Source organism: Amblyomma maculatum, chromosome 4 (genome assembly GCF_055883805.1).
Source record: "Amblyomma maculatum isolate TAMU_Amacu chromosome 4, ASM5588380v1, whole genome shotgun sequence".
Lineage (NCBI taxonomy): Eukaryota > Metazoa > Arthropoda > Arachnida > Ixodida > Ixodidae > Amblyomma > Amblyomma maculatum.
The window spans coordinates 75097738-75121556 of NC_139347.1; the positions used below are offsets into that span (position 1 = coordinate 75097738).

The 23819-nt window shown below is 46.9% G+C and overlaps 1 protein-coding gene across 4 annotated transcripts in view; it reads right to left on the reverse strand.

Moving 5' to 3' along the window:
* ATP8A (ATPase phospholipid transporting 8A1) overlaps window positions 1-23819 on the reverse strand; it is a 125571-nt gene that overhangs the window by 67853 nt on the left and 33899 nt on the right. For 3 of the 4 annotated variants that reach the window (XM_084601968.1, XM_084601972.1, XM_084601973.1), the window contains exon 2: window positions 13880-13976. The exons of the other annotated variant lie outside the window; for it this stretch is intronic. In XM_084601968.1, coding sequence (XP_084458094.1) covers window positions 13880-13976 — 97 coding nt within the window. The remainder of the gene's footprint in view (window positions 1-13879; window positions 13977-23819) is intronic. 4 annotated transcript variants of the gene reach the window in all.

Here is a 23819-nt window from a genome sequence, read left to right on the forward strand (position 1 = left end):
TTATTTATTAAGGCGAACGCCTTTAAGCGCTCATACTCGCTGTGACCGTCCGTCCATCCAACCGTTACATCCAAAGGCAAGAAGAAGAAGTCGTGGGAGGTGGTCGCTGGCAGCTGGCATGGCCGAGCACTAACTGGACGGCTTGCTGACATTACGTTTGGCAGGTACTGCCAACTAAGGGCTTTCCTTTCAAATGGGAGGGCGATATGCCAATCAGCCAAACCCTTGCATTCACGTTATCCCTAGGCCACGCAGACACGTTCATACGGCTCGGTTAAAGCGGGAATTTATATGTTGGCTGGTAGCTTAAGCTATTGCGTCATCGCGAAGGTGGGAGTGAAAACAGAGAGAATGAGGTGCCGTAGTGGAGAGCTTCGGACCACCGCCCGATAGAGGATTTCGCCTCACGCAGTTTAGTGATCCAAAGTGCCCCCTAAAATTCTTTTTTTTTTTTTTCTACAGGCCATAAACTGGCCAGAGCAGGAGGTGCAATGCAATACAGATATGACAATGCAGAACAAAGAAAATGTCATGAAAAGGATGGAGGGTGTAGCAGTGTTACTCGGTGAATCCTCACACTAGCACAACAACTAACAATATAGGAGAGGTCCTTCACATAACGCGGTAGCTTACAAGTGTGTGCTGCATAGTGTGTGTGAGATAACAGAGGTACAGGTAAGAAATTAGTGATTAAGCTAGTGCGAAGTGCATGTACGCGAATGAGGATCATCATGTGAAGACGGGAGCCAGAACACTGTCGATTGTATACCCTCAAAGGAAGAGCGCAAGTGTCCCCCTCCTCCTGCTGTTATTATTATGATTAATTTTATTATTATTATTATTATTATTATTATTATTATTATTATTATTATTATTATTATTATTATTATTATTATTATTATTATTATTATTATTATTATTATTATTATTAATGCTGCCGCTGAAACGGCCGCTGTAGTACTAAATATGCTGAAAGCGGAGGAACCGATCTGTCACGACATGAGCAGCGCGCTCCTTAAAAGTACCGTAATGACCGGCATATATCGGGCTTGCACACTGTGAACAATCCGCAGCCGTTACACAGAATTATCAGCAGCAGCAGCAGCATGACTGCATGCACCCGCTGCAGGGCAAAGCCCTTCCACATATCCCTCCAATCAATCCGCTATAGCTATAGCCGCGTCCACGTAATCTCAGCAACCTTCCTAAACTCATCCGCTCGTATACCTTTCTGACGCCTCCTCCTACGCTTTTCTTCTCCCGGAATCCAGTCCTTTACCATTAGTGACCATCGGTTATCCTCCCTTCGCATTGCATGTCTTGCCCATGCCCACTGCTTCTTAAATGCGACTACAAAGTGTCTTTTATCTGCGTTTGTACCCTGACCCACTCTGCAAGCTTACAGTCTCTTAACGTTACACTATACCATTTTGCATTCCATAGCTCTCTCCGTTGTCTTGAACTTAAGTTGAACCCTTTGCGTTAGGCTACAAGTTGCGTAAAACAGGGTTGGTCAAATCACGCCGTATTGGACGATTTTTAGGAAGAAAATCCTGCACAACGCGCGCCTATAGACGGTCCACATAGCCCAAAATTTTTGCTTTGAACACAAACAGTCCGCGGACTATATAGGAAGATTTGCGGTATGCGTGGTAAGACCTGTGGGAACATCGACGAAAATGATGAACCCGCAAATGCGAGTCCAGATAGGTTTCAACGCGTGCGCTTCTCCAAGGCTGGTTTAGTCAAATTTAGAGCGGCAATGAGCAGACATGCGATGATAGTCTATAGCACCACGCGCAACTCGACGAGTTACGCGGTAAAATCCCGCACACACTAACCAGATCCCTCGGCTTACCTACGACCCCTGAAGTTTTCAATATTACTTTTTAGCAACCTCGAAGCTAGCGCTGCTCTCGTTATTAAACATTCCTCGCATCGAGGCTTAAGTTTCAACATTAATTTCCTTGTGCACTGCTGTTATGTTTGGTACTGGATTTACTATGCCACTGGGGCCCCTTCAGCGCGCAAATATTTCAGCAGTAGAGTAAAGCTAGCCTGTCTGTGTAATAATATTGAACGTGCACATACTGAAATTTATGAAATATGTGGGCACATGCTTGTACAGGACGCGGAGCCTCAAATAGTTTTGAAAAATAAGTATATTCAATCTAGGAGTAGTCGTCTATCGCCGCATATCAATTCTTCGCTCTTGCCTACTCTTCCCCTCTTCGCGCCCTTTTCTCAAATGCCGATAGCGCTTTACCGATGCTTGCTTATTATATCCTGTCTGATAATGTCGATAACGTTATGAGGTACAAACCATTCGCTGCTTTGGCGGACGACGTGGTATTTTTGGGCCACGAGGAAAGCAATGAACAATTCATCAGCGTTCCCCGAGATCCGGATTCTGGTATCGTCTTTTTCATTTATTGGTTTTTAGAACACGCATCGGCTTTTCAATATTTTTATCTGCGAACTCAAGTCCAGTAATAGAGCGAATATCACCTTCAATATATAATTTCGGTTCCTCTGCCCCTGTGGCGATTAAATTTAACAGGACGAGTAACATTGATAGATCTACACTAGTTCTTCGTTTCCAACTCGATCCGCGCGGATCAAAATTGCTTTCCTCCGTCGATCGATACACTGCTTCTCGGAGGAAAGCCGAGAGCATGTTCGACTGCCGTGTTTACTTTGGCTGGCGCGCACGTCGCTTAAACTAAATTGAAAAGAGGGCCGTCTCGCTTTTGCTTCCGTCTTTCCTTTTGTTTACTGTCATGTTATCAGCATTCGCTAAGTGATCGCCACGTATTCCCTGTAGAGATATACGTCAGCATTATCACGATGTAGGCGCTTTCGAATTTATCTACGTGCGCACTGTGCGCATTCACGGTAGCGTGAAGAGTAAAAAACTTCTTGAAACAGCTGCTACACGCTTTCGTTTCAACGGAGATAAATGATGAGTGATAAAGTTTAGGTCTTTATAACTTGCAGCGTTTGTGCTTCCGTTTCTTCTAATCTGAGGGCACGTAATGTATGTTTGGAAGCATAGCCGGCATGGCTTCTTTTCTCGAATTTCAAGCCCAAGTGGCGTACTAAGACTCTGAAGAACTTTTTCGGGATTGGGGTGCATGACCCTGAGACGTTGAAGCTAAGACGTATCGACGCCGTGACATTAGCGAACATCGAACCTACCACATATATATATATATATATATATATATATATATATATATATATATATATATATATATATATATATATATATATATATATATATATGTATGTATATATGTATATGTATATGTATATATACGGGCACACGCTGTCACGAGCACCCGTTGACACTGGCGATACTACAGCCGATGACGATAGCGGTTTTCTAGGAGCCCTCAGCGCATCTGAGCTCAGGGATCGACAAAGAGCTGGTCCAGACATCCTTCCACTCATCGATTATCTGGAAGGGCGTGATACGACCCTGCCTCGACACCTATCTCGGCACCTTGGTTCCTTCTGCATACGGCAAGGCGTCTTGTATAAAAGAAACTCCCAGGGCCAAGACAGAACTTACCTTCTGGTAGTGCCATGCGAGCTCCGTGAGGATATTCTACTTGCTTGCCATGATGAACCAACGTCTGGTCATTTGGGTTGCTCACGGACTCTTGCTCGAGTGCGCAACATGTATTACTGGCCAGGACTCTCCGCAGCTGTGAAACGCTATGTACGAAGCTGTCGCGAATGCCAGCGCCGTAAAACACCGCCCCAGAAGCCTGCCGGATTTCTCAAGCCCGTTAAGGTACCCCGCATTCCGTTCGACCAAATTGGAATGGATCTCCTTGGCTCTTTCCCTTTGTCGCAGGCCGGAAACAAATGGATAGTAGTCGCTACTGACTACCTGACTCGATACGCTGAGACAAAGGCAATCCCTCATGCCACAGCTTCCGAAATAGCAGAGTTTTTCATGCACAACATAGTCTTGCGGCATGGCGCCCCTTCCTACGTCATTACCGACAGAGGGACAGCTTTCACATCACAGCTGATCGACCACATATTTGAGCTGAGTTGCACGACCCATCGCAAGACCACAGCGTACCATCCACAAAGCAATGGCTTTACAGAAAGATTGAATAAGACGATTGCGGACATGTTGGCAATGTACGTCGATGTGCAGCACAAGACCTGGGACGAGGTGCTGCCGTACGTCACATTTGCGTATAATACAGCCTTACAAGAGACAACGCGCTTCACACCATTTCGACTTGTTTACGGACGCGAAGTTCAGAGCATGCTCGATTCCATGCTCCCGTGCCCAGATGATGACCAGCTATCCTCAGATGCCCAGCAATATGCCATCCGCGCTGAGGAAGCCCGCCAGCTCGCCCGTGTGCACATTGGGCAGCAGCAGACCACTGACGTGCACCGTTACAACTTCCGGCACCGCCAGGTTGACTACAAGCCTGGAGACCAAGTCTGGGTATGGACACCAGTTCGCCGTCCAGGCTTGTCAGAGAAACTCCTTTCCCGCTACTTCGGGCCGTACAAAGTGTTGCGCCGTGTGAGTGACCTCAGTTATGAAGTTATCCCAGACGGTGCCACACAACCAAAACGTCGAAAGCACAGCTCGGACATTGTGCACATTGTGCGACTGAAGCCGTACTACCACCGATAGCGTATGGTAACCCGCTGTGACCACTCTCTTGCTTTTCACACCAATTTTACCGGCCCTTCTCATTCTTTTTTTTTTTTTGGAAGGAGGGGGTAATGCCACCTAGCGTTGCCAGGTGGCGCATGACTGAGGTGTGAAAGGAGGACGAAGTTGAAGAGGACGACAAAGTGTCGCTTGCGCGTTTGCGTCTGTGCTGCTGTGTTGTTGTGTCTGGGCTACCCCCTGCTATCTTTGGTATCCTTAGTCACCGTGTACGTGACAATACCTTCGAATTTTTGTCAGCACGAGCAGCCGATGTACCTTTCTAGTTCACTATAGTACCTGCATTCAAAATTGAAACGGCCATACATGCAGCTTTGTTTGTAGACGGCAGTGACAATCGCCGCTTTAACAGGCAGTGGAAGCGAAATGATGGAACCGCCGGAAAGAACGCTGAGTTAGAGGGAGAGGTGCGGAGCATACTATGATCTACATGAACGCTCACTGCAGCGTTGGAAATGCTGCTGAACCGTTGCAGCAGATGTGGCACTTTTTCATGACACTAATGCATGAGGCTTGTATACATGCAGATGGGAATGCAACTTGGCCAAGCAGCTGCTGTAAGCGGGTAGTATACCACTGAACACCAGTGAACATTACGCCAGCAGACGACGTTTCTAATAGAGCGGACCCTTGCTGTCTGCGTGAAGACGTGTTATGTAGCTCACGCACAACTGTGCAGTTTAATTCAATGGTAATACGCTGTCTGACCAAGGCTCTAGCTTCCGTATGTGTAACTGATTTATTTATAGGAAGGGAAAGGCGCGGTAACTGTCTCACTTGTTTTCTGTGGACACCGCAACCGTTCCGTAAGGGAAAGGAGGAAGGTAGGAATGAAAGTGGAAAGAGAGAAAGAGGAGCCGTAGTGCAGGTCTACGGAGTAATTTCGACCACCTGGGGATCTTTAACGTGCGCTGACATCGCACAGCACACGCCTCTCCACAGCCAGCAAGCTGTGTGCATGTCAGTGCGACCGACCTCTTTTCGGTTCGAAGGAATGTCACAATTTGGATCCAGTGTACATCTACAGGTGTTTTTCCGTTTCAAATCGACATCGCCAACACTTTTCCGACCACGCCAATATCCAATATATGCGCAGGTCTTGCGTGAGAACACTCTAAGAAAAAAGGGTGTGCGAAAGGGGTAAAAAGGGCATAGCATGGACATTTACCCCCTTTAGAAGGCCTTGGGGGTAACTTTGCACCTGCTGGAAGCAGGTCCCTATTCACTTACCCCCTCTTAGAAAACTTGCACCCTACTGCAACCCTACTTACCCTCTCTACCAGCGTTTGTGTGTTTGTGTGTGTGTTCGTGCCCCTTAAACAGCGGGGTTTTTAGTTTGGGCACATGTCACGATGGGGCGCTCGTGCAGCATTCTGTCCCATCATGTCTCGTTCCTCGCTTTCAGAGAGGGGACGCCTTTTGTGCCACCTTCGCCACCGTTTTTCTCGCGCGGCGTTTGGGTCCCTCTCCATGTTTACTCTCCCCAGTCAGGAACTGCAAGCTGCAGGTGTGTCCTGGTTTCTATGGGGTGACGTCATGACTGCAAAACTGCTTCTAAATTGTAATGAAACAGCCGATACTTTTGTTTTGCTTGTGGGAGTAATGCTCTGGCAGTGCACAGCCTGTTTCAGGCTTATAGTGGAGCCACTCCGACTGCATAGCGAACTGTCACGGGCCGTTCTGCAAACGTATTTCCTAAGCTGCTCAAATGAAAGAAAAGGCACAGTATCTGTCACACTTCTTGGTAGAATCCTGAACCACACCGTAAGGGGAAGCTTATGAAGCTTCGAAGGAATGTGGAATAAAAGAAAAGAGAGAAAGAGGTGCCGGTTGTGCTCAGCAACAAAATTATGCGCATATTTGATTTTACCTGAAGCGCGTACAGCTCGTTCGGCCGAAAAGGCATCGCCATTGCCATGGTCGTCGCCGAAACTCGCAACTCGTGGAAAAATATATGCTCTGATGTATATTAAAATCTTGATAACATCGATTCCTTATACAGCTTTCAGGGTGGTGTCATACCCTTTTCGTGTCACATTTAGCATCCATCTGCTAGTCATGAAGGTTAGTTTGCGACAGAGATGGAACCAACGAGATATGTACAGCTGCCGAAATCTTAAATGACGTTCGTGACGGCAGTACTTTCTGTGATTCTGAGCGTTACAGAGCAGCTAACCTGCGAACAGTCAAGTATAAGAAATGGCTCACCAAGCTCTTGCGTAATCTTGATCATCTGGCAAGTATTGTCCTTATTAAGGCGCAGGAGCATAGAAAAGGAGGTCGTCATGCGCAAGCCAGTTAAAGATTTGAGCGGCTCTACCTCCGGTTTTATGCCTTTCATTTTAAAGTTCGCCGTTCACCGAGAAGTGAGGCAGATACAACATCTTCCGTTCCTCCAAACAAAGCAAACTAAAGGCGTTAATCACATTCCCAGACTCTGCGTCTCTTAACGGCAAGAATTTGCGGAATCAAAACGCCGTGTTAAAGGCGCTATCGCGTCTACAGCTTTGGTGTCATGCTGGCTTCAAATTATTTAATTTTATAGCGTTAACTAGAGGCAGGCTGGTGGGCAGCTGAAAGCTGTGACACTCGAGGACAAATTTTATCAAAAGTTGTTTCTTTCGACTCGTTTTTGTTGAAGGCGACCAGCTACACTGAAAATGAGGATTTCTTCACCCTCATTTACCGTGCCGCAGAAAGTATGCCAGTCTGACATTCTTAGTTTACAAATGGGCAAACACATACGTATGTATTATATATATATATATATATATATATATATATATATATATATATATATATATGCTTAAACTGAACATTAAAAAGACAAAGATCATGGCGTCTTCTCCTATCAAGTCCTGGAGCATCAAGGGACAAGAAGTGGAAGCTGTGACAGATTTTCTCTTCTTGGGCTCCAAGATTACCCCGGAAGGAGACTGCAGCCATGAAATTAGGAGACGCCTGCGTCTGGGCAAGAGAGCCATGGCTAGCCTTGACCGCCTAGTAAAGAGCAGAGACATTACACTGCCAATCAAGATCCGTATAACTCGTGCTATGGTCTTTCCACTTGTGATGTATGGATGCGTGAGTTGGACTGTGAAGAAGGCTGACCGCCGAAGAATTGACGCGTTTGAATTGTGGTGCTGGCGGAGACTCTTGAGAGGTCCTTGGACGGCCAGAAGATCAAATCAGTCGATATTGTCGACCATAAACCCTGACTGCTCATTGGAGGGTCAAATTCTAAAGTTAAAGCTCAGCTACTTTGGTCATCTGATGAGAAGAGAGGAGTCGCTGGAGAAAGATTTGATGTTGGGAAAGGTTGAGGGTCACGGGAGAAGGGGTAGGCAGCGAACGCGATGGTTGGATGGAATCCTCGAGGCGCTGCAGATGAAGTTATGTGATGTTAAGAAGATAGTGGGAGACCGGAAAGCGTGGCGTAATATGGTCCATATATATATATATATATATATATATATATATATATATATATATATATATATATATAGCTCAAATTTCGGGCAAAATGGCATTTTTTCAATGGTATGGTTCGTGCCTGATTCGATCAGAAGTAGAATGTTCCCATAATATGCGGCGAGGCAAGTACGCCTAACAACTTTAATATTAAAAATACTAACGGCAAAATGCCATTTCTGTGCGAAATTTGAGCTGCGAGGATTTTGTGGTTTAGCTTGGAGGAGCATTCTACAGCGCGCTGGTAATTGTGCAATGCCTTGCATATTCGTGGGTCTCCTCTTTTAGAGAGTTTTCATCTTTCTGAAAACGAACTACCTGCCTGTCTGCCCTATAAATGCACTTTTTAACGGGCCATCGGAATGCGGTGAATAACTCGTCTTGCCTCGACCAAGGTTTTCATTTGCTTGATCTTACTGTTCTACACACATGCTCCCTTCTTCGTTCCTTTTTTTTTTTCAGTTTTCAAAAATAGGCTAATCAGTTTGGAAAGGAAAGAAAACAGAATGCGTACACCGTGTCGTCGTGCTCTGTATTAATATTGCAGGAGACGTTATTTTTGCATATCATTCATAATTTTTTCATTCGTTCCGACTTCAGCAGGTTCTTTTAATTTTAAGGTGTACAAACTGCCCCAAGCGCTAGCTCTATTGTTCTTAGTTTACCAGGGCTCCTTTTTTTCGCAGTGCTTCGGCGTGTTTCGTACTTGCTGCACCAGGCTGTCGGGTGGTTCCAATCGCCACTTCTCCGCCGCTTTTGTGATGAAACACGACGCATGCATGCTTTCCGCCACGCCGCACACCAGACACTTCGCGTTTTTCAATGCAGCACACACGTGTTTGCAGCAGCATTGTGCGACGAGATACCTTCGAGCATAAGTTGAGTGGAGAACTTACAAAAGACCAGCTAGCTGGCTGCGGAGCCACGTACAGCCTGTGATACTTGCACGTGGTCACTTATCCTTTCTAGCTCCGAGAATTCAGGAAACGGGGCATTGATTCCTTCGCTCGCCGTATGACACAGCGCAAAGGTGACGCACGCTCTTTTGTCCTGATAAGCTTGCCCCTCCAGTGAACATCAGAATTTTGGACACTGAATCTCAAGGGCCAATGATGGAGGTGGGGTAAGGAACAATCAGAAGAACCTGCTGCTCCCCGGAACTCTTTTCTTCACAGCATGAAGTCATTTTTCGCCGGACTTTCGGAAACCAGTTTGGCTCTAGCTTCCAGAGTGCCTAGGCGGGGTACACAAGCCTTCATTGTGAACAGGTCCCAGGGAGCCCAAAATGCGTGCCTCTTTTCGACGGCGAGCACATGGTGGCTCTGGACACATACTCTTCTCAAGGCTCCGTGGGGTCACGAGTCATTCCAGCAGAAGCGATGTCCTGTTCGGACGCGAAAGCATCGAGTGGTCTCAGTCTTATGCCTATGGGCTGCACTGCCCTTGAGTTGTAAATATTTGTATCATACTCAACATGCAAATAGATATGTGCGAGCAAAGTCCTTCGTTGTCACTGCAGGGAAATACCCCCTGTAAAGACGTAATCTTAAATTAACTGACGCGGCAGAATTCTGTTAAGGGCACAGCTCACGACGACTCTGCAATCAGCGACGACGTGGAGCTTGGACAAAGCAAGAAGTACGCATCTTCTAGTGCTGCAACAGTCTTGGGCTGCGCAAAAGCAGCAGCGGAGGAGAGATCACGTTAGCAGATTCGCTGGGCCAGCGTTGAGAACAAGTATGGACTTGAAAGGTTGCTGCTGCTGCGGTGGCGCCGTGTCACAAAGACCAGCTTCGGACTCCATTACGCATGCCAATGATGGGCGACAGCAGGTGCGGCGGCAGCGGTCAACGTAAACCGGCGCATGGTGCTTGTAAGTTCCATTTTTCAAACTTTTTCTGCCCTTATTGTGTGTTTAAGTCGGTACTCGTTTAATCAGCATGCGTCGCAATAGTGAGAACAATGTTGAGTCCGAGGTTCGAGTGGTCCCAATCTCTATGATCAGCAGGCGTGACTGCATTTGAGTGACCACCCATACGTATAGCATGTATTTCAGCGAAGGTGAACCAGAAGTTTTAAAACTGCTTTTTGTGATATTGAGGTGGTTTCAAATTGCAATTGTTTACATCAGGATACAGGTTAATCAAGCTAATTTGGTGGTTAACTAAACCTTTATGCATGTTTATATATGTTGTGCTCCGAAATAAAATTTCAGTTATTGAGCGCCTGTGTCCGTCCATCCTTCTGTGTGTTTCCTTGTCGTTCCTTGCACTCTTATTTAGGCATACCGAAGTTTGGTCTAGTCTTGGGACATGTCCTTCAGAGTTATCTGGCGTTGAGAGCTTGCGTTGTTGATTGCTGTATCATATCCGTTCTCCTACAGTAAAACAGCTTAACAGAATCATGCACACAGCTTTGAACTTCAGGCCAGTTCGCGCCGCTTAATTTCATGTCTCATAATGGACATTTTTGCAGTAGCTTCCTGCGATTGCACAAAGCCCCCACATCTACTATTTTTGATGGCCATGCTTGCGAAAACGGAGGAGTTTTCCGAGCGTGATTTTTCACGAACGTCTCCTCAGTTATCAACGCCCTGGCCTGCTGCACAATAATGGACATTTTCTCAGCTGCGCACCCTTCTTGTGACCGCCAGGTGAAATACCCTTGACCAGACGGCTTACTGAGGTTCCCTCGCATATTTCCAGCAAACATTTTTTCACAATAGTTGAGTGGGTTTATTTTCTGAGCAGTAGTTGAATGCTGGGCTGTCATGTATGAAGCAGGTCAAGCGCAGGGAGAAGGTATATCAGGGTGTGTCCACAGATGCCTCAAGCATATCATTACAAATGCTAGCTGAAAGTAGCCCAGCACTTGTATATACTGCTTGGAAAACAGGCCGGCACCACTACTGCGAAAGCATTTGTGCAGAAAAAATAGGAGCGATCCTCGGTAACTCGCCCCGTCAGATGTTCCTCGCTTGGCAGCCACAAGAAGGGTGCGGTGCTGGAAAAATGTTCTCCATGCAAGAGAAAGCGGTTGCTGTATTTGCAGCCGCGACGTGGTTCCAACACGCTTCCATTTTTTTTTATTTTTTTTTGCCACGCCGCTGCAGTTTGGTCGCCGAGATGTTTCCATCGCTTGCATGTGTATTCATTGTGAATGTATCTATTCCCTCCACATCTCATTTTTCTCTCGTTTTTCTCTCACGCAGGTTCCCTCGGAGTATGGATTCAACCACGACGATGACAAAAGACTGCTCGGTTATCCTGCCATTTTCAAACGCAATAAAAAGTAAACCCTGCCTTCCGTTCTCATGTACTAATATCGGTGTGCAAACTGCACCCTGAATGGCTACATGGCCCGTCACAAATATGTCGCTCTAGCACGAAGAAACCAACATTGCGGAAGCGAGGGCGTCTGTGACCGGCTGACGAAGACATCATACATCTTTTCACCAAACGTTTTATTCTGTATAGGGCGTATGTTAAGGCTGTCTAATGTTGCAGCGGAGGCAGCATTACCACACATATGCCAAACGGAGTCGCTTGCGTTGCAAATAAAGAAAATATGTCTCGTATCGCTTCGATAGCGGCGATGTCTTGTGACTGACTGCACAATCAGTCGAAGTGTGGTTGTTTTCAAATTACTAGCGTACCAGTGTGCGCCTAGACTATATTTAGAAGGGTGCAAACATACCCTTCGAAGGAAAAGAACATTATCTTAAATGGGTGTAAAAAACGCTATAATATGAATTTATTTTATTCCTCGGGGCGGTAATATTACCCTTCCAAACGAAGCATAGATATGAACGTAAAAGTGCAAAGTTACGCCCATTCATAGGGTGCAAAGATGCACTTACGGGGTGCTGTAGTAAGCTCATTACGCTGGCATAAATGCAGACCCTGTGAGGGCAAGTTTACGCCTTATGATTAAGCATAAACTTATTCCAGCTGGGAGCAAACATGCACCCGATTTTAGAGCATATTTTTGCACTTTCATGGCCTAACCTTTAGTCCTTCTGAGAAAGGGTAACGTTACTCCCCAGAAGCATATACTTGCACTTCACCATATGGCATAACGTTAGCCTCGTTGTAGCGTAAACTTTACACCACACACACTTAAGCCCCCGTCGAGGGTGTAACTTTGCACCCAAAGGGGCTCCCCAGTGCGTCAGTGGACTTACCCCCCTAAAGGGGTAAGATCACACCTTTTTTTCTTAGAGTGAAGACAGGGCGGGGTGCGCACACAGTGCATCGGCTGAGACGCACCTCTTTGAAGGTGGACTCGCGCTAACCGCTAAAGGGCGTGCCGACGTGTAATGGTTCTTTTTTGTAGTGCACGGTTGGGGTGTATACATACGCTCGTTCCTTGAAACCTCAGGGCGAGCCCACAGGATGGCGACGTTGAGGCATACGTTTGTTGAGCTGCCTGAGTGCTCTTGGCGACTGGTGAAAGATGCAGCGTATGGTTTCAAAGTCGCTTCTGCGAATGGTTTCAAAATCAGCGTCGCTTCTGCGAATGTTCGGTGGCTCTGCTTCCAGCGTCATGTGCGCAGTGCCACGCCAAGTTCAAAATACAGGGGAGCCTCCTTGCGCCCGAGTCCCGCTTCGTCCGTACTCGTCCGTAAAGTATCGACACATTTTCCTGCCCACTTGAAATAAGCGTCGAATTGCTGAACGCTAAAAATATAATGAAGTAACCTCAGTTCAAGTATAGTCCGACTGGCGCCTATAAATCCACCCTCACCCTCCAGACATCACCTCCACTTTCTAAATTATCCCCATTCCATTGAAGTCCGAGGCCAACATAAGGCTCTCGCCCGGCACATGCTGCCAGCCCCCGAAGAGACAAACAATACCAGTGAATTCTTATTTCCAGCAAAAATCCGAGTATTTTAAGTTTATCCGGCGTCCATAGCGATGCATTTTTGCAAGGAAAACCTGCATTTAGATGTTTCGCCGCCACTTGATTGGAACTCGAGACGTTTACACTGAAAATGACTCCGCGATGCCGACGCGCCGCAGACTTGCGGATGACGCACAGTCCGTTTCACCGGAAATACGTCTTTTTCAATCTTTTGAAAGCGGGAATATATGGAAACTATAGGCAAACTCGAATTTGTACTTGGTTTCAGAGGCAAGGTTTTAAAAGGCTTACGGGTACCCTGGGTCTTTGATAAAAGCAGTGGAAGCATCAGAGAGCCGGTAACTATTTGATCCCAGCATTTGTGACTTTTTCAGCGAAAGTTGCTAGACGGAGCCCTCCCTGGCGAACTCAAATCGCAGACCTTCAACGTTTCATCCCGTGACAATGTAGACTGGCACGCGATGTGACGTGACCAGCTCCCGCAGCGTTCATTGTGTCACAAAGTCAAAAGGTATCAGATTTTTCTGTGGCAAAAAAGCGAAAGACAAACAGCAGTACAACGATAGCCTTCGCTGATCTCAGCGGGTTGTGCAGCAGGATGTTAACACTTCGAATTTTTTTATTTCCTTGGCTTCGCCTATCTTAAAAGCTGTAAAGAACTGTAAAGCCGATGAAACTAAAAGAGAGCAAACTTGAGATCGATTAGCTCAGCACTGACTATGTTTAGAAGACATAGTTGCAATTGGTGACCCGACACGTAATCAGACGAGGACCCCCTTTCAGGTTAACCCTCCATATTTCCCCTCTCTCTCGCTGGGACGGATCACTCACCTGCCGAGGAGGAATCGTAATTCAGGTGATCATTGTGGCTTTTGCACAGGAACTCGCGATCCGCCGCACCGTAGAACTTCGGCCGGAACGCGCCACGCTGGACAATGCGGAGTGCGCATGCATCAATAATAATATACGTACAGTGTAAGCAAAAAAGATGATCACAAATTTAAAAACAATATATATATTTCTTTTTCTTTCGGGGAATTAACACGTGTGACAACAGAGCCAATAGTTATAGGTAAAACAAAAACGTAAATTACACCACGCCACGCGTGTATTGAAAAAAATAAAAATAAAAATAAATTCTGGTGTCTGTTTATGTTTCATGCCAACGCCTATAGACATATTCTTCTAGTGCGCCCTTAACATGGCGACGCAGAGCGCGCTCTTCTTGAAACGGTGTACTCTGACGAAGTATACAGCCAAAAGTTCAGAGTCCACAGGGTTTGCTTTTAAGCCGTATATTATGACTTCTTTAAGAATCGTGGAAGTCCTAGCTATTGGAGAGGGTAGGACGAAAAATCTTCTTGCCTTCAGCAAGTTTGGAACCTGGGAATGCATCACGAGCCACATAGTATGACTCAGAAGTAGACCCCACGAGCTCTAAACTTTTGACAAAGAGTGTACATCAAATCTCTCACTGAAAACTATGTAGCTACTCCTTATCTACAATGATAACAGTAGAACAGATACGCGGAAGCGCGCGCTTCTAGCTGGCGTAACGAGTCGCCGTCTCGAAGCAGAACAGAGCTTGTGAGCACGTGTTACCGAAGCGCGCAACCCCAGCAGGAAGGAAACGCGTGTACGTCACTCGCTCGTCACTCGGGTTTGGCGCGGCTGACACGGTTGAGGTGCGCAAAGGGGCGCGTCTTCGACAGGAAGGAGGAAGTCGCTGAGGGGCACGGCACCCTGTGCGTGTGCGATGAGCCGTGTCTCGACGTCTACGTGTAGCGGCGCGACGACTCCCTCCCCCGACACAAGAAAGCAGTCGCGCGCGCGATGAATTAGTAAGCGCGCGACGAGGGGACAGCTGTAGTGGCTACGCCCTCACTACACACGGTCTCCTCTTCGAGACGTCAATGATCGGCAGCAAAGATTTCGCAATGCAGCTGCTGCTGTTGCCCTTTTGTGTCACGAAGAGGGCTCGAAGCCCAGAGCCCGAGTCTTGGCTGTCAGTACCCGCGGCTTCGCTATAGGGCACACACCGCTGGAGCGGGGGCCGCCCTTCACCTTTCCGGCTCTGAAAGGTTCAAGGCCTCCGAGGGCGTGCCATGCATTCGCAATCCGCCCGTCGAAGACGCGGCCCAGAAATAAAAAAAAGAAGAGGAAAATACGCTGTAGTGCCTGCAGTCGAGGTTGGCAGTGTCCAGCACGGGTCGCGAGCCAATCTGTCTTTGAAATGAATGCGTTGAAAAATGCAAGGTGTTTAAAAAGGCATTGAGCACGAATTGTAGTTGCTCTGTACCCTTACTTTATTTTTCTTTTTATTTATTTATTTTTTATTTATTTATTTATTTATTTATTTTTTTTTTTTTTTTTTTTTTGCTGTCAACAAACTTGATAGGCTTTCTAAGAGAACTCTTATAGAGTAGTATGTAGACAATCTATACATTTATGGCTGTACACATTTAACAGGCTTTTTGTGTTCTGCGGCCATCTGGAACCAGAAAATGCGACGAAACACCAGGTTGGCGGTAGATCGAGCTGTTTGGCCACGTTAGACTAGCGTATTACGGCTAATGTCCAGTTTTGGTCCCGGTTGGTCGAGCCGGGTGCACTGTTTCGGAAATCTTTGTTTATCTTGCTTTGAAAAATTATTGACAGGAAATTCTTATTATGCATGTTCCGAGAAAGTCAGAAAACTGACGTTCGGTAAGATGTACCAAGGATATTTTGGTGCCGGGTCAACCCCCCCCCTCTCTCTCTCTCTCTCTCTCTCTCTCTCTCTCTCTCTCTCTCTCTCTCTCTCTCTCTCTCTCTCTCCTCTTATTATTGCCATTGACCCCGAGGTTGCCTAAATTATTCCGGAGCCCTCCACTACACCGCTCCTCTCACTCACGCGTAGCTTCGGGAAATCCAATTAACTGCTGCGCCTCAAAGGCCTCACTTGGGCGGCTAATACGCTCTTTTGGTACGGAGTAGGTTCGGTACATTGTCCACTCACAAGCGCGGAAGGAAAGAACAGATACACCGTGGGCTGCTCTGTCCTGTCCGGCTTTTAACGATTCTCAAAAAGAATGCAAATCGCAACCAAAAGACTATTCAGTATTAATCGCATATGGGGCGTTGCACATTTAGACTCGCTATGGATAACTCCTGTCGGGCGTGTCCGCAGTCTGTGCAAAAACACAGAAACTTTTTGGAATGACCAGAGAGATAAAGGGTGCTATAGCAATGCACGAGCTCGGCGCGCCATTCCTTGTAATGACGCGATACAAGAAACGAGCGACATAGACGGAGTCCCTTTCTCCAGAATATAACTAAAGTCGTTTTTATCCCCAGTTTCTGCTCATGTATATAACACGACGCTGTGCCTGATGCTTTCTCTATCGCGCAGTTAATATGGCACAACATAAAAAAAAAAAAAAAGCAGCTTGTTGTATGCACAGATAGGTGTCACTAATAGATCAGAAATTGTGAGCGAGAGTTCGCGGCTCCGATATTCAGTTGTGGCAGCTGCGTGTCGGGGGAGGAGAAATGCAAGAAAGGCCCGAGTGTATTGAGACTTACGCGCACGTTGCGAGACCTCAGATGGCGAATATTTATACGTAGCCCCTTATTCCTAGTCGAAAAAAGATACAGACACGTGTCAAAAATACGACAAAATATTCTGTAGTTCAGTTGTAAACGTCAGAGTTTTCTGTAGTTCTGTAGTATGTTTTGCAGTATTGTAATATTTTTGTAGTAGTATTTTGTTGTCTGTAGTTCTGTAGTATACTTTTCTGCTGTAACTACAGGAAATTCTGATGTTATTACGAAAAGTTTTGTTGTCACAACAGGTTTCTTGTGAAAACCGCACAGAATTTCTGTCGTAACAACAGAATTTTTTTCTGTAGTTTTTTACAACTGGGTTGCGTCCTGTCTCGAGTAGAAGGACCAGCTTTCGCTCGTAAAAATCTGCAATTTCTTTTTCACTCGTTCCGTGAGTCTTTAAAACCGAAACTTTAACATGTCTAGTAGGCAATGTTGGAGGCATTCGCGAGAGACAAAGTTACTGAACCGCGGAAAGATTTCGATGCTCCTACAGGCTCCCAGTGTAACTTGTCACATGTCAGAAATTCGGCCTCGAAGCGGATCGCGCGTCGGGTTTTCTGGTTTACGGGTTTCCGACGCTTGACAATTACGTAATGAGGGTGAGGAGAAGGGGAAAAGCGACGACTAACTGAATCATTGTTCGGCTCGCAGTGCCTTCCTGCGGGAATGCTCGTCAATGCTCGTTCGCAGCAACAATGCCACAGGCCCCGCGCAGAGTTTAGGAGGCTTACAGAGACGGCATAATTTAATCAATGAGAGCACAGAAAGTCCCTCAATAGTTCAACTGAAGTGTCGTGCCCATTGCCCAACGTACTTGACAGGCTATTCACGAAGCGTCATTTCTCGAGAAACGCCTTCGAATAGAATGGCAGGGCCTCCAGCTTTTGAGGCGATGTGCGGTTTTTGTGAGCACGGGGCAACAGGTGTTACTTCCCAAGGGAGGTATAACACGCGGAGAGAGCAGAATCTTTGGGGAAAAAAAAAAACATAACGAACTGCGTGCCTTCCAACAGAGCCAGCTGCGAAGTGGTGTGGCGTTTCCTGGCTGGAAATAGGCTCGTGTCGGCGAAGGAGTAGACACATACGCAAAGGTCACCTGAATTCCCCCATACTAACAAGTTGCTTTTCTTTCAGATTTATTTAGCAGTCAAAAATGAGCCCTCCCCTGCCATCGTATACCGATCGAAATAACCGGGATAAAGGGTGGCGGTGGCTCGAGGATTAATTAATTGAGTTCTTGGAGGAAGATTTAGTGTCAGCCCAGCAGTGTATGCGGGGGTTAATACCCACGGCAAATAAGATGGTCTAAACGAAACAATGACTAACCAACAACACTGTATCTATGCGAATGAGCAACGACTGAGAAAAACACATAAAGGCGCTTGAATATTTTTTTTTTCTCGCTGGTAAAATCTAATGTATACCTTTAACGTCACCTCGCCTTTTGAAGAAAAGGAAAAAATAAAAATAAAGAAGAAACTCACAATGCGAGTTCTTCACTATGCCGCATTGTTAGATCAGCAAACGAAATAAGAAAATGACGGGGATATTGATTGAAAAGTCACACAAAATAAAACGAACTACTTAATACGCGATAGTACTTTTAAGCACAGGTAATAATTTTATTTTTACGGTTGTGGTAGCACTGTGTCAGGGGAAACATTTTAGCTGAGACGGTGTACGATATTGTAAGCTTCGAAGAGAATCTGGGGCTTGAGTTGGCATGACGGCAACATGAGACGAAATGAGCGAATGGGCAGCCGCGAACATCGCAACTTAGCGCGTCCCGTATAGTCGGCGACAGCCATCACATCTAACCAGTGGCTGCGCCATGAAGCTAATTCTGCAGTCTGGTAGCTTGTGAGCCAATAATACGTTCGCTTTCCACGAACGCTTGAAAGCAGCGGATTCGTCACCCTGCCAATGGCAGAGGACCAAATGGATTCGAAATCAACCATAGAACGTTAGAGAATACGGCGCCTGTAATCGCGACAAGTTACTTCAGCAAAGGCGCGGATGAAATTTTATACTAACAAGAACTGCGCAGTGACCATTTCTGTAAACTTTGACCATGCCATGTGAAAATAAACTTAAAACATTCCCCATCAGCTATACATATATTTGATCACCCGTCTCGATTACACGCCATGGACTCGGCAGCATCAGCGGCAGTAGCCGATGCCATGCGGGGAAAAGGCTGATCATACGGCGTGAGCCTGTCCGGAAAACCTGGAATCAGACCGCAGCCAAATACTCAACCAAGCTGCCATTTTCAGCGACATCTAACAAAGTCACGGACTAAATTTGATCATCCGTCTAGATTACACGCCATGGACTCGGCAGCATCAGTGGCAGTAGCCGATGCCATGCGGGGAAAAGGCTGATCATACGGTGTGGCCCTGTCCGGAAAACCTGGAATCAGACCGCCGCCAAATACTCAACCAAGCTGCCATTTTCAGCGACATCTAACAAAGTCACGGACTAAATTTGATCATCCGTCTAGATTACACGCCATGGACTCGGCAGCATCAGTGGCAGTAGCCGATGCCATGCGGGGAAAAGGCTGACCATACGGCGTGAGCCTGTCCGGAAAACCTGGAATCAGACCGCAGCCAAATACTCAACCAAGCTGCCATTTTCAGCGACATCTAACAAAGTCACGGACTAAATTTGATCATCCGTCTAGATTACACGCCATGGACTCGGCAGCATCAGTGGCAGTAGCCGATGCCATGCGGGGAAAAGGCTGATCATATGGCGTGAGCCTGTCCGGAAAACCTGGAATCAGACCGCAGCCAAATACTCAACCAAGCTGCCATTTTCAGCGATATCTAACAAAGTCACGGGCTAAATTTGATCACCCGTCTAGATTACACGCCATGGACTCGGCAGCATCAATGGCAGTAGCCGATGCCAGGCGGGGAAAAGGCTGATCATACGGTGTGGCGCTGTCCGGAAAACCTGGAATCAGACCGCAGCCAAATACTCAACCAAGCTGCCATTTTCAGCGACATCTAACAAAGTCACGGACTAAATTTGATCACCCGTCTAGATTACACGCCATGGACTCGGCAGCATCAATGGCAGTAGCCGATGCCATGCGGGGAAAAGGCTGATCATACGGTGTGGCCCTGTCCGGAAAACCTGGAATCAGACCGCAGCCAAATACTCAACCAAGCTGCCATTTTCAGCGATATCTAACAAAGTCACGGACTAAATTTGATCACCCGTCTAGATTACACGCCATGGACTCGGCAGCATCAATGGCAGTAGCCGATGCCAGGCGGGGAAAAGGCTGATCATACGGTGTGGCCCTGTCCGGAAAACCTGGAATCAGACCGCAGCCAAATACTCAACCAAGCTGCCATTTTCAGCGACGTCTAACAAAGTCACGGACTAAATTTGATCATCCGTCTAGATTACACGCCATGGACTCGGCAGCATCAATGGCAGTAGCCGATGCCAGGCGGGGAAAAGGCTGATCATACGGTGTGGCCCTGTCCGGAAAACCTGGAATCAGACCGCAGCCAAATACTCAACCAAGCTGCCATTTTCAGCGACATCTAACAAAGTCACGGACTAAATTTGATCATCCGTCTAGATTACACGCCATGGACTCGGCAGCATCAATGACAGTAGCCGATGCCATGCGGGGAAAAGGCTGATCATACGGCGTGAGCCTGTCCGGAAAACCTGGAATCAGACCGCAGCCAAATACTCAACCAAGCTGCCATTTTCAGCGATATCTAACAAAGTCACGGACTAAATTTGATCACCCGTCTAGATTACACGCCATGGACTCGGCAGCATCAATGGCAGTAGCCGATGCCAGGCGGGGAAAAGGCTGATCATACGGTGTGGCCCTGTCCGGAAAACCTGGAATCAGACCGCAGCCAAATACTCAACCAAGCTGCCATTTTCAGCGACATCTAACAAAGTCACGGACTAAATTTGATCATCCGTCTAGATTACACGCCATGGACTCGGCAGCATCAATGACAGTAGCCGATGCCATGCGGGGAAAAGGCTGATCATACGGCGTGAGCCTGTCCGGAAAACCTGGAATCAGACTGCAGCCAAATACTCAACCAAGCTGCCATTTTCAGCGACATCTAACAAAGTCACGGACTAAATTTGATCACCCGTCTAGATTACACGCCATGGACTCGGCAGCATCAGTGGCAGTAGTCGATGCCATGCGGAGAAAAGGCTTATCATACGGTGTGGCCCTGTCCGGAAAACCTGGAATCAGACCGCAGCCAAACACTCAACCAAGCTGCCATTTTCAGCGACATCTAACAAAGTCACGGACTAAATTTGATCATCCGTCTAGATTACACGCCATGGACTCGCAGCATCAGTGGCAGTAGCCGATGCCATGCGGGGAAAAGGCTGGAATCAGACCGCAGCCAAATACTCAACCAAGCTGCCATTTTCGGCGACATCTAACAAAGCCACGGACTAAATTTGATCATCCGTCTAGATTACACGCCATGGACTCGGCAGCATCAGTGGCAGTAGCCGATGCCAGGCGGGGAAAAGGCTGATTATACGGCGTGAGCCTGTCCGGAAAACCTGGAATCAGACCGCAGCCAAATACTCAACCAAGCTGCCATTTTCAGCGACATCTAACAAAGTCACGGACTAAATTTGATCATCCGTCTAGATTACACGCCATGGACTCGGCAGCATCAGTGGCAGTAGCCGATGCCAGGCGGGGAAAAGGATGATCATACGGCGTGAGCCTGTCCGGAAAACCTGGAATCAGACCGCAGCCAAATACTCAACCAAGCTGCCATTTTCAGCGACATCTAACAAAGTCACGGACTAAATTTGATCATCCGTCTAGATTACACGCCATGGACTCGGCAGCATCAGTGGCAGTAGCCGATGCCAGGCGGGGAAAAGGCTGATCATACGGCGTGAGCCTGTACGGAAAACCTGTAATCAGACCGCAGCCAAATACTCAACCAAGCTGCCATTTTCAGCGACATCTAACAGTCGCGGACTAAATTTGATCATCCGTCTCGATTACATGCCATGGACTCGGCAGCATCAGTGGCAGTAGCCGATGCCAGGCGGGGAAAAGGCTGATCATACGGTGTGGCCCTGTCCGGAAAACCCGGAATCAGATCGCAGCCAAATATTCAACAAAGTTGCCATTTTACGCGTACGAGCACTGCAAAGTGATTAAATACTGTGCACCAAGGAGTGCAAAGTGTATATTCGTTATTCAGTTTGGTTCCACTGAGTTTCATTTCTTCAAAGATCCCGCTTTACGGCGACAAATTTTGCAAAATCATTACTAACTTCTGACACAGTTATGGCGTATCCTCCTGAATTGCGTAGTTGTATCGCTTCTGTTCGTCGACGTCAAGACGAAATTCAAAAGAAATCGTTTAGAATTTTCAGTCTATATACTTCCCCGTCAGCGCTGCGTATTTTGTACATGCTGTGCTAAAGCCTTGTCTTACAATATGATACCATTCTGCGCTTGATTCATGGCGTACCAATACCCAATTCCTGCGCCTCCCGTCCGAGCCACTATCCATCCGCTTTGATCGCAGATAAATAAGCTTTGACAAGGGACACGAAATTCCTTAAACAAGAAAAGCGTAACGAATGCACTTCGCAACTATGAGGCGCATGCGCTATTCAGCCTACGTGCAATGTAGACTCATCGGTCCCTGCCTTTCCGAAGACGGTTATCAAGTAAAATCCTTCGTATCTTGTTGCACTGCAAATATTTCGGCCAAAGTAAATAATCTTTCAGTATGCAGTGCCTTAAAAAGATAGTCGAGACGAAAATGTTTGCGAGAAGATGCGTGCTTCCTTGCCAACGTTTCCAAAGTTTCGAAAAGTGAGCCCCACGTCGTTCTGCCGTTCATCGCCGCACCGAGAAAACGTCGCAGACCCCGATTTAAAGAGGCCGGGCTGAGCTGCTTCGCTCCCAGCTCTCTTTTGTCCTGTGGATGGCACAAGCTGAGCAAACATGCCGCCATCTTTCTCCGTCGACCCTCTTGGAAGCATACTGTATGCGCCACACGACCAAATGATTCAAATACGTGGCTCTTTTCTCTCTTTGTATTCCAATTTAACGGTGTGTGAGGAAGAGCGCCGTCTCTACGTTTGACAAGGCACTGTTTGCGTAAGAGGAACCCGCTACTGCTCCCTCGCCCTCGTGAGAGGAAAAAGCCCAGTCCTCCGCGACTGTCAGCTTCGATTTTTTTTTCAGCGCCCCAAGGGGACGCTAACGACAACTTCACTATATGTTTTTTTTTTTGTTTTTTTTTTTTTGCTCTGTATAGATTTTTATTTGGGTTTAAGCGTCTATGTCTGCATTCGTTCGGCACCAAGAGACGCATTTGTGCTGAGAAAATTGGAGTTTAAAAGTTTGAATGTCTGTATATTTTCCCCGCAGCTCCGATTCAAATTCGTAATGCCAGTCACTGCTCCAGGAACTTCGGGGACTCCAGGTATGCATGTGTTCACAATTATATGCTGAGACGAACAGTGTTGCTTAGCCTGAGAGACCCGCAAAAAAAGAACAAAGAAGGTGCACTTGACGTCATCGCAGCTTGTGTGTAGAAGCGCCACGGGGTGGCACTGACCAGTTAATTTCAAGGTGTATTCCAAGCTACTAAACCCCCGTTTTCAGTTGAGTTAGCTTTTTTCTTACTAGGTGCCGCGGATCAGTCGATAAAAGCAAACTACAGCTTCTTCGGTACTACCCCACTACAGTTCATGTTGAGTGAAATATTTCTTCACCCTTCGAGAAAACCGAATTATTTTGCTGCATATCTTTCATTGGGCAATGATTGGTAATTTTATGTGACAGCGGGCATGCTTTAAGGAGACAGACATGTTTAAACAAGTTCCTATGGGTAAAAACAGCCATAAATATGTCCTCGTGTGATCGTTCCAGTCATGTGCAGTTAGCCCCATAAACGCGGCAGTGTTCTCAGCAAGTTATAGGACTCAATGCCATAATTGACGTCACCATTTAGTTGCCTCTTTGTTCGACATACATTAGGTTGAAAGCTGAGTCGAGGCACGGAGAAACTGCTACGGTTGCACACATGAATAAGTGTAACAACACGCAGCTAGTTACAGGACGCACGAAAATGCCGCAATCAAAGGCTCCTTGTGGCGATAAAAAATCACAGCTGCACAGCTGCAATCA